The 11061-nt window shown below is 38.8% G+C and overlaps 2 protein-coding genes across 9 annotated transcripts in view; one reads left to right on the top strand and one right to left on the bottom strand.

The window, feature by feature from the left end:
• Positions 1-7014, top strand: part of LOC103470682 (amyloid beta A4 precursor protein-binding family A member 1) — a 56067-nt gene extending 49053 nt beyond the window's left edge. For all 7 annotated transcript variants that reach the window (XM_017306662.1, XM_017306663.1, XM_017306664.1 and 4 more), the window contains 3 exons: positions 902-1021; positions 1132-1272; positions 6469-7014. In XM_017306662.1, coding sequence (XP_017162151.1) covers positions 902-1021; positions 1132-1272; positions 6469-6540 — 333 coding nt within the window. In that variant the 3' untranslated portion in view covers positions 6541-7014. The remainder of the gene's footprint in view (positions 1-901; positions 1022-1131; positions 1273-6468) is intronic.
• A 221-nt stretch (positions 7015-7235) lies between these two features.
• Positions 7236-11061, bottom strand: part of fxn (frataxin) — a 28042-nt gene continuing 24216 nt past the window's right edge. For both annotated transcript variants that reach the window (XM_008419303.2, XM_008419304.2), the window contains 2 exons: positions 9465-9562; positions 7236-8303 (listed from right to left, as the gene is read on the bottom strand). In XM_008419303.2, the coding sequence (XP_008417525.1) occupies positions 8165-8303; positions 9465-9562 (237 nt within the window). In that variant the 3' untranslated portion in view covers positions 7236-8164. The remainder of the gene's footprint in view (positions 8304-9464; positions 9563-11061) is intronic.

The following is an 11061-nucleotide window of genomic DNA, read 5'->3' as shown; positions in this document are numbered from 1 at the left end:
GGAAATGAAAACCATTTCAGGTGATGACCTCTTGAAACTCATCAAGAGAATGCAGAGTGTGCAAAGCAGTAATCACAGCAAAAGATTGCTACTTTGAAGAAACTAGAATATAAGGTGTATTTTCAGTTGTTTTACACTTTTTTGTTTAGTACATATTTCCACATATGTTAATTTATAGTTTTGATGCCTTCAGTGTGAATCTACAATGTCAATAGTCATGAAAATAAAGGAAACGCATTGAATGAATAGGTGTGTCCAAACTTTTGGTCTGTACTGTAGATGAAAGTCTGGACAGAGCAAATGAACTAAATACATTCTGCAACAGTTAGGAACAAGCTCATAATCCCCTTCTCCTGCCCCCAGCCAATTGTAGCTCCTACCTTCCTTTGTGACATTTAGACTGGTCACATCTCAAATATTTTATATTCCACCTCAACTACTGATCCTTCTGCTTCTACATCTTGTGTCTCCATATCAGAAGACGCTGCTGTTCCTTTTGCCTGCCCCTTCCATTTTTCTGTCTCTAGAAGTCGGGGGAAGAGGAATCTGGAGAGACTGAGCTAGAGCAGGGCTAATGGTGTTAGTCCCAAAGGCCTGTGCAGAACAGCTCTATGAGATTCTACAAAATCTTTTCAAACTTAGCTTGAACCAAAAGAAGGTTGCAGGACTGTGGAAGACATCCTACCTGGTTCTGGTACCAAGGGAGGTTCATTTATTGATCGTCAATGACTATAGACCTTTTGCTCTGACAACCCACAATACAAAAACTAAAGGGGCACATGTTGTTGTGGCCCCTTGGTTTTCTTTTTACCATCCTATGCTAATTTTAAATTTCTTTCATATCTTTAATGAATTGTACATTTTGAGAATAAACGAATTATATATTCTTTCCTTTGTATAGGGTCTAAAGAACCAGTCTCGGATAAAATTGAATATTGTCAGATGTCCACCAGTAACTACAGTCCTTATCAGGCGGCCAGATATGCGCTACCAGCTGGGATTCAGTGTTCAGAATGGCATTGTGAGTAGGGCTGGTGTTTTGCTCTTTTAGAAAAATATGTTTATAGTCTGTCAACTTTTTAATTCAAGTTGTATTTTTTGTCTGAAAAAACTACTGCATCTATTCATCAGATTTGTAGCCTTATGCGTGGTGGAATTGCTGAAAGAGGAGGTGTAAGAGTGGGCCATCGCATCATTGAGATCAATAATCAGAGTGTGGTGGCAACTCCCCATGAAAAAATTGTCCAGATCCTGTCCAACGCTGTGGGAGAGGTGAGACATTGCACAATACTTTATTTAGAGATAAAACATGCCATTTAAATCCTGCTGCTTAGAACTTGAACATGAGAGTGCTGACATTGTTTCCAAAGTTTGCTTTGACAGAAAAATGGATGCATTTTTACACAATTTTGGGGATTTATTAATTTTGACAGTGAAAGATTATCCATCCATCCATCCATTTTGTTCCGCTTATCCGGGGTCGGGTCGCGGGGGCAGCAGCTTCAGAAGGGAGGCCCAGACTTCCCTCTCCCCAGCCACTTCTTCCAGCTCCTCCGGGGGAATCCCAAGACGTTCCCAGGACAGCCGAGAGACGTAATCCCTCCAGCGTATCCTGTGTCTTCCCCGAGGCCTCCTCCTGGTGGGACGTGCCCGGAACACCTCACCAGGGAGGCGTCCAGGAGGCATCCTGACCAGATGCCCGAGCCACCTCAAAGTGAAAGATTATCTTAAATCCCAATTGAGATCCCTGGTGCTTCTGATGCTGTGAAAAAATTTTTTTGACTCCTTGCTTTTTCTTCCATTTTTCTTTTTTTCTACCAACATAAATGTTTCAGATCATCAAACAAAGTGGATAAAGACAACTTGAATAAGAACAAAATGCAATTTTCAAATGACAGTTTCATTAAAGGAAATAATATATATCCAAAATAACCCGACCCTATGTGAAAAAGTAATGGCCCCTAAATTAGGGGTGTGGTGATCCAATAATCTCATGATACTATATTCTATATTCACGATACGATATATATCACGATATTTGGCAAACGCTAAAATTCATCACAATTTGATGCACTTTTACAATTTTCTGAAAGATTTTAGAGGGACAGAGTGATTTTGGTGACATTTTGGGTTAGTCAATCTATGTTCCTACCCTCATCTATGATCATGAGCTTTAGGTCATGACCAAAAGAATACAGTCATGGATACAAAGGGCCGCAATAGTTTTTCTTCGCAGGGTGTCTGGGCTCTTCCTTAGAGATGGGTTGAAAAGCTCAGTCATCTGGGAGGGACTCAGATTAGAGCCACTGCTCCTTTACATCGAAAGGAGCGATTGAGATGGCTTGGGCCAGAATGCCTCCTGGATACCTCTGTGGTGAAGTGTTCTGGGCACATCCCACCAGGAGGAAACCCAGGCGGTTCTATGTTTCTCGGTTGGCCTGGGAACACCTTGGGATTCCCCCGGAGGAGCTGGAACAAATGACTGGGGAGAGGGAAGCCTAGGCCACCCTACTTAGGCTGCTACCCTGGTGACCCGATTCCGGATAAGCGAAAGAAGACGGACTGACGGATGGATGCTTAACATCATACTTCAGTTCTCCAGACTTTGCCTAAGCCACTCAAAACTTGACTTGTTTGGTCATTCAGAAAATGCCCTTTCCAGACTTTTGGGGATGATCAAGAGCCAATGTGAGATTGGCGTTTATGTTCATTTTGGTCAGCATTGGATTTTGCCTTGGAGATCATTTTTTCTAGTATCTTTTTTTATTGTTGAATCATAAACTCTGACTGTAATTGAGCAAAGTAAGAGCTGCAATGCCTTAGATGTTGTTCTGGGTTGCTTTGTGACTTTACAACATGTTGTGTACTTGTAATAGTCAGGCCTGGGTTGGTGAAATTGAAAGCATTTATTTAAAAAATTGCTTAAAAATGTTCAATTGTGAACATACTCTTGTTAAGTAAATTCATCACTTAACAAAAGGAGCAATAACTTTTACCAATAAAACCATTTTTGTTTGGATAACTTTTTATCTTAATGGATGAAATCTTTTATTGTAATATTTACTCAGATTATCTTTATCATACATTAGCATTGTCATAAAAATGCAAAAACTGAAGAAATCACTTTTTTCACAATCTTGCATGTGGTCTTACAGTGTAGGAGAAGACTTTCGTATTAATATTGGTGCAAAAAAAGTAAAGCACAGCATTTTAGCAGGGTCATGGTTCTCTAATTAAATATGAAAATCAAGAGAGGCAGATTGAATAACATAAGCTGCTCAAAGTTGAGTCCTTACAGTAGCCAAAATCTATTTGGGGATTTAAGCTCAAAATATTAACATTTTAAAAATGATCTATTTAAGAACATTGATGTATGCAATAAAGCATAAACATGACTGCCAAGTAAAGTGTCATGATTTGTGGAGGTAGCGTGGTGAGAGAGGATGCAGGCAGACCCAGGATGATTTAATGATGAAAATCCTCAGGCGTTGCACTTGACTTGTTGCACAACGAGGATCCAACAAAGGACAGAGACAACAGGTGGGGTTAAATACACAGGGAGGGTAATCAGGGAACTAGACACAGCTGGGAACAATCAACTGGGAAGACAGAGACTGAAGGGAACAGACTGATAAACACAGAAAAACCTCAAAATAAATGCACAGAAAACACAGATCACAACATAAAGGATGTTTGTCTTATGTGTATTTGTTCAAAGAAGGAAATGTTTTGTTAAACAAACTCAGGTTTTTAGTACAGGTTCATCTTATGTAATTAAACATTTATAAACTTTTCTTTTAAGGTGAAAAAACTGGCACCCAAATCCATAATAGTTTAGGTTGTGGTTTTGCATTTGCAACTAGTAGTTGTGTAGTTTTTCATGTGCCGATGGTTTAATAAAATGCAGACACAAATCTTACCTGATAAATTTAACCTGCAACTTTCAGTGTTTGGTTTTGGAGCCMCAACAGAAGTCAGCTCATCACATTCTGATTTCAACTTTATGAAGGTCTCCTTTACAGGTGTAGGTCCTAAAATTTTAATATCATGAAAAGGTTGATTTATGTCAGTAATTCCATTAAAAAAGTGAAACTTGCATATTATATTAATCCATTATATACGTTTACAATTATAACTAATAACTAATAAAAACCCCAAATTCAGTATCTCAGAAAATTAGAATATTGTGGAAAGGTCCGATATTGAAAACACCTGGTGCTACACTCTAATCAGCTAACTATACTGAACAAAAATATGAACATCCCATGTTAAATATTGTTGCCATGAGGAGTTAACAACTGTAAATGAGCATTGGCTGACATTTTATTGTACAAAAGTAATATTTCTTTTGATTTGTGTATAATTTTTAATCCAACTTGTTGTCAGTGAGCATTACTCAGTGAGTTATTTTTTTATTCTGTGCATGGGTGGTACATGTCCAGTGGGTGATCAGACAAAATGAGCAACAACTGGACAATCCTTGGACTGGACAATAAAAGGTCACCCCAAAATGGAAAATTTTGTCATAATGCCTCAGATGTCGCAAGTTGTGCGGGAGCGTTCCATTGACATGTTGGATGCAGGGACGTAGCTCCACGGCTCAATGTCCGTTATCGGGCCGGCCGTTTAAGAGTTTGTTTCCAACAGACTGGCACTACTGCAAATCGATCTCATCTTCATTAGCCACGTGTGACCACTCCAGCACAAAATCACCATGTCCGGCTCATCCATCTGCGGGATCGGCTCAGACCAGCGACAAACACAGCTGATAAGTCTATTATCAGACTATTATCTGCACAACAGACGCATCATACCTCAGACTGTCCGTAACCGCCTACGAGAAACCAACCTGATCCTTATCATGTTCAAAGGACTGTCAGTCGATGGGAATATTGAGATCAGTAATTACTGCAAATATATTTTGAATTTCTCTATCTATTGCGTAAAACTCTTATTTGACATGGGGCGTTTATACTTTTGTTCAGTGTAATTCAAAACACCTTCAAAGGTCTTTAAATGGTCCCTCAGTCTAGTTCTGTAGGCTACACCAGTGTTTCCCAACCCTGGTCCTCAAGGCACACTCCTACATATTTTAGGTTTCCCTGCTTTAATGTGCCTGATTCAGCTGACATCGTTCAACAAACGCCTGTTAATCAGTTATCGATTAGGAAATGCCTAAAACATGCAGGGCAGTGTGCTTTGAGGACCAGAGTGGGGAAGCACTGGGCTACATGATCATGGGGAAGACTGCTGACTTGACAGTTACTCAAAAGATGACCAGTGGCATAAGGAGGTCAAGTCACAAAAGGTCATTGTTAAAGAGGCTGACTGTTCACAGAGCTCTGTGTCCAAAGATATTCATAGAGAGGTGAAAGGAAGGAAATTATGTGGTAGGGAAAAAAAGGTTACCCACACCCTGGAGAGAATTGTGAAACAAAATCCATTTAAARATGTGGGGAAGATTCCCTAAGAGTGGACTGCAGCTGGAGTCAGTGCTCCAAGAACCACCACACACAGACATATGCAAGACATGTTTCAGCTGTTGCATTCTTTGTGTCAAGCCACTCCTGAACAAGAGACGGCATCAGAAGTGTCATATGAGCTGAAGAGAAAAACTGCTGCTCAGTGGTCCAAAGTTATGTTCTCTGATGAAAATTAATTTAGCATTTCCTTTAGAAATCAAGGTCCCAAAGTCTGGAGGAAGAAAGCAGAGACACAGAATCAATGTTGCTTGAGGTCCATTCAAAGTTTCCCCAGTCAGTGGTGGTTTGGGTCCCATGTCATCTGCTGGTGTTGGTCGACTGTGTTTTCTGGGGCTCAAGGTCAAACAGCCACCTTCCAGGAAGTTTTAGAGCACTTCATGCTTCCTGCTGCTAACCAACTTTATGGAGATGGAAATGTAATTTTCCAACAGGACTTGGCACCCGCACACAGTGCCAAAGCTACCAGTACCTGGGTTAAGGACCATGGAATCCCTGTTCTTAATTAGCCAGCAAACCTGTCTTCATAGAAAATCTATGTGGTATTGTGAAGAGGAAGATGTGATACTCCAGGCTGAAGACCGGAAGGTCACTATCAGAGCAACCTGGGCTCATAACACCTGAACCGTGCCACAGACTGATGGACTCCATTTGGTCAACATTTCTAAAAAAAATTATTTTGTATTGGTCTTAATGTTCTAATTTTCTGAGATAATGAATTTGGGTTTTCATTAGTTGTCAGTAATAATCAACATTAAACAAAAAACACATTTGAAATATATCAGTCTGTGTAATGAATTTATATAATATACAAGTTTCACTTTCTTAATGGAATTACTAATTTAAATTAACTTTTTCATGATATTTGAATTTTATGACCATACTGGGAGCTTGGAAAAATTGATTTTGTTTCCTTATTTTCTTGTGTCTTCTCTAAAATGTCTCCTTTGACTGCACTTTTCAAATGTTACTCCTGTCTGATTTTCAGATTCACATGAAGACCATGCCTGCAGCCATGTATCGCCTGCTGACCGCTCAGGAGCAGCCTCTCTACATTTGATAAACCTTTCAAAATTTAAGCCCATGCAGCATTGTTTACTACATAAAATGATAGTTCACAAGTGGAGCTTTTTTTTCTTGTCTAGTGCAACTTAAAATCAAAATTAAACTGTATTTACTACAAGACTTCTTTTTTGGGTCTATTACATTGGAAAGGATGAAGACACTTTATTGAATGCGAGTCTCCAGCTGCACAAAGTATAAAGTTGTTCTCTGTGTGATTTGCTGTTGCTGTTTGAAAAGTTAACCTCAGCTTAAAAATAGAAACATTTTAGTATCTCTTTGCTGTTTAGGCAACTACAAGAGGTTTTAATATGAAAAATAGACAGTTCTCTTAGTGTGTGGAATAACCATTTATGAGCTGAGACATGCGTTATAAGAAACGTATTGCTTTCACTTTGCATTCTAACCTTGTGTGCTGATGTAAATGGAAAAAAAAGGAAAATGGCAATAAAATGAAATTTTTATTTATTCAGCCCGTTTCCTATATATTTGAGCCACTTGCATTATGGAGATGATCCCAGTGTGAAAGCTTTTAATCTCTACTGAAATACTCGTTTTTATTCTAGCTTCATTTTTTGGCATCTGTTAACAGCAAGTGGGAGAACCCCTCTTTCACTGGTGGGTGCATGAAGCCCCTCTAACCCTCCTGTGACCTGGAACGCTGTAGAACAGAACAGCTACACATCATGGAGATGTCTTTGTCAGTAATAATAGTAATCAATTTTATTTATAAAGCCCTTTATATCTCCAGTTGAAATCTCAAAGGGCTCATTCACACAGTGATGATGTAGCTTGCCATCATCAGTGTCGGCCCTGGGCAGGCTGACAAGCGAAGCTGCAAATTTTGCACCATCGGCCCTTCTGACCAACACCAGCAATAATTAGTAATAATCAGTAACAGTCAGCCAGGGCCTTAATGAAGAATACTATGTTATGCCGACAGTGCATTACATGTCCACATTGTTTTCAGCATCGAAAATAATTTAGATAAATTCTTATATTAGTACAGGGATGTGCTGGTTTCTATTTACCTTATAGATATACACCAAGCTTGAAACTTGCAAGTGACAAATGTGAGAAGAAAGTCATTGATGCACTATTATGTGTAATTTTGCTCACAGAAACACTTCCAATGTTTCTAATACTTATAAAAATAAATTGTATTTTATGTGTCATTCCTCATTCATTTCAATAACATTTTCTTAACCTTAGTTAGACTGAGTTAAAGTACAACAGGGAGGCTATGAAACAAATTGGGACTGTGGGAACATAATATAAAAGGAAGAAATGCACATTTTCAAAATAAAAGCTCAACTATATGGGTTTAAAACAGTAACAGATTGGAAAATATGAATAATCTTTCCTTGTTATATTTTCTACAGGAAGGAAATACAAGAGCAGTGAACACAAACTCAAGTACAGTCAGGCACAACAACACAGCAGCAAAAGGCTTTGGTAGGAATATGGAAGCAAATCAACCCCCAGCAGGAATCAGAGAATCTGTTTGGACTGTAATGAACTTCAAAAGGGAGGGAGGGACAGACAATACAGGTCATTTGGTTTCCATAGAAACATTCTGGTCAGCATACTGCACTCAGTCCATCATCTTCAGATTCGCTGCTTCAAGAATATGGCAAATGACACAAATGGATGTTTTTATTGAAGAGATCAGAAAACTCTTTAGAAAGCAGTTGGTGGAGACTAATTCCATCATGAGTGTACACCCAGCGTTCTCCTGTCCAGTCGTAGCGCTTCGGTCCACTGGGAACGCAAAAGGAAAAAGAAGCAGGGAATAAAATTAGAGTCTGAAACCAGATATTTAAGGCATATTTTTTTCACTTGTATAAAGTTAAATCTGGCCAAGCTTCTCTTGTTTTAGTTCAGTTAGAATTATTCAAGTTATTCATATTTGCTAAATGTCAGAAAACTTAGCAAGAAGATTTTTAGAGATTTTTTGTAACCTTTGAGTAGATATATTTGGTATGAGTTTCAGTTTATAACAAAATCAGAACGCCACTGGAGTCATAGTCCAAACACTATAGAAGGTCAGACATTTTTGTCTGACCTTCTCTAGTGACTAGTGACCTTCTCTAGTGACTAGTGACCTTCTCTAGTGACTAGTGACCTTCTCTAGTGACTAGTGACCTTCTCTAGTGACTCTTGTCGTCAGACATCATAGTGCTCTTAGACCTTGAAGTCAGTGGGGACTTCAAGGCCCCCGTTCAAACATCCTTTGGTCTTGTTTCTCCTTTAAGGTTCTCAAACTCAGAAGTCTCTTCCCACTGACCTAAAGCTAAAGATGGACATTTAACATCTTTAACAGAGTCTGGGCAAAGCTGCTCACATGGGAAAATGGAATGAAGGTCATTTTAATGCTGGCCAAACTTTCTTCCTTGCAATTTTAACTTCTATAATTTTTCTACTCCTCTTTTTTTACCTTTCATTCTTTTTTTTACCCTTCAAAAGCCTTCTATGGAGAGGTGCTGAAAATGAGCAAGATTGTAAGAGTTTCAGATTTGCTGCTTCAGGAASGGAATCTGAAGCTGAATAGAATGCATCTGAAGCATTCTATTTATTTTTTAGATAAATAGAAACTGCATCATGGTCTGTTGCAGTTTCTGTGCTTGGCWGGACGGTGGTTAGCATCAATGCCTCACGCAAAGAAGGATGTTTTTAAATCAGCTTTGGCTCTTCATGTTGTTCTCTGCACACAGAGTTTCACTTCCAAATAGGTTTCCTCCCACAGCCACAAATATTCTAGTAGTTTCTGCCTCAAAATAAATTACATATGAAAAAAATTAACTCAAGAAGTGTACATTCTAAAAGACAAAAATCTCAAGAAATAAAGCTTCAAACAAAATAATTAAATATAGGTTATTTATTATATTCTACAATAATAGACAATAATAGACTGTATGTTACCTGGTAGGAGAAGAAAGCCATATCTGTCTGTTTGGTGTCTGTTTGTTGATAACATACGTTCCATGGCCTCCACCTAACTTTACTGTCAACACACCACTCTGCACAAATTCAGAACACATACAGTTACACAGTAAGTGTTAAACTTAAATTACAATCAAACATTTTTTTAGATGAAGTGAATGGCTGCCTATTTAGTTAACTATTTATTACAAGTATCCATGTTAAAGTCCCCTGGATAAAGAAAAACAGCCTGAACAGTTCTGATTGTTCCATCCATCGCAGACCCAGCAGGGCTCCAGGGTGACAGAGCATGGTTGAAATTTGACAAACGTCAACTGGTTTGGCTTAAATAGGAAATGAACTATGAGAGATGCAGGTGAGGTTTTGTGAGCATCCAGCTGCATCAAGATAATATTTTTCTGTCTCTTTTGAAAGAGAGACATGTTCCACATAACAACTCCTTCATAAACGGTTCATAAACGGTTCTTCATGAATGTTTATGGCTGTTGTCATTAAGTGTCAATTAATAAATAATGACACTTTACTAAGTCAATACTTTGCATTAAAATACAAGTCTTAATGCAACTTTGCATTAAAGTGTCATTTACCGAATGACGTAACATTTTTTAATACTAAAACAATTTTTTTTGTTTGTTCATTTCTGGAAGTAATATTACTGTTGTGGGGTGGATGAAACCAGTCTATATTTCAGTCTTACTAATCTGGGGAGAGAATTAACCCCTAAAATACACTGCATCCCACTGTTCTGACTATATGTGCTACCTTGTCAGATTTCCCTACTGTAGCACGGATAGATAGCCATGTCTATGTGTCGGTGATAAACATGTCTAAAATCATGCTAGCATCATATTTACAAACCGAAAACTATAGCAGGTTGTGCTATTGTTAAATACATTGGACAATATTCTTTTAGTGACAAGGTTGTATGACAGTATTTATCAGATACAGCACAGCCACAATGTGTCCACTGAACTGAGCAGGTCACTGTATACCTGAAATGATATGCTTAATATTACACAGCTTCAACCTCACATAATAAAAAATAATAACACACAACACAAAAATAATGTCCCACATTATTTTTGTGGGACATCTTGTCCCACAAAAAACAACATATTTTGTCCCTATTCACATGGTTGATGGTAAGCAATGACTCTGCAGTATAAACAGGGGTGAAAGTAGTTTTAAATTCCCTTCTCACCCTCCACGGGTGCTCTCTCTCTCTCTCTCTCTCTCTCTCTCTCTCTCTCTTTCTCTCTCTCTTTCATCCTCTGAGCTCGGGTCCTCTACCAGAGTCCTGGGAGCTTGAGGTTCTCCTCCAGTATCTTGGCTGTGCCTAGAACTGCACATTTCTGGACTGAGATGTTCCTGGGATCTGTTTGAGCCACTGCTCCAGTTTGCGGTTGACTATATATCTATATATTTTAGAGTTGTGCCGATCGATTGGCCACTGATCATTATCGGCCAATTTCCATGAAAAAGTGTATAATCGGTGATCAGCGATCATTGGCTCTTGTTGCCGATACCGATCACCTGCATCTCATTTCTCAGCCTGCCTGTGCAGCTGGTCTCCTCT

The sequence above is a fragment of the Poecilia reticulata genome, linkage group LG9 (assembly GCF_000633615.1).
Source record: "Poecilia reticulata strain Guanapo linkage group LG9, Guppy_female_1.0+MT, whole genome shotgun sequence".
NCBI lineage: Eukaryota > Metazoa > Chordata > Actinopteri > Cyprinodontiformes > Poeciliidae > Poecilia > Poecilia reticulata.
Note: the sequence above shows the minus strand (reverse complement) of the source record. Positions and strands in the feature narration are given on the sequence as shown.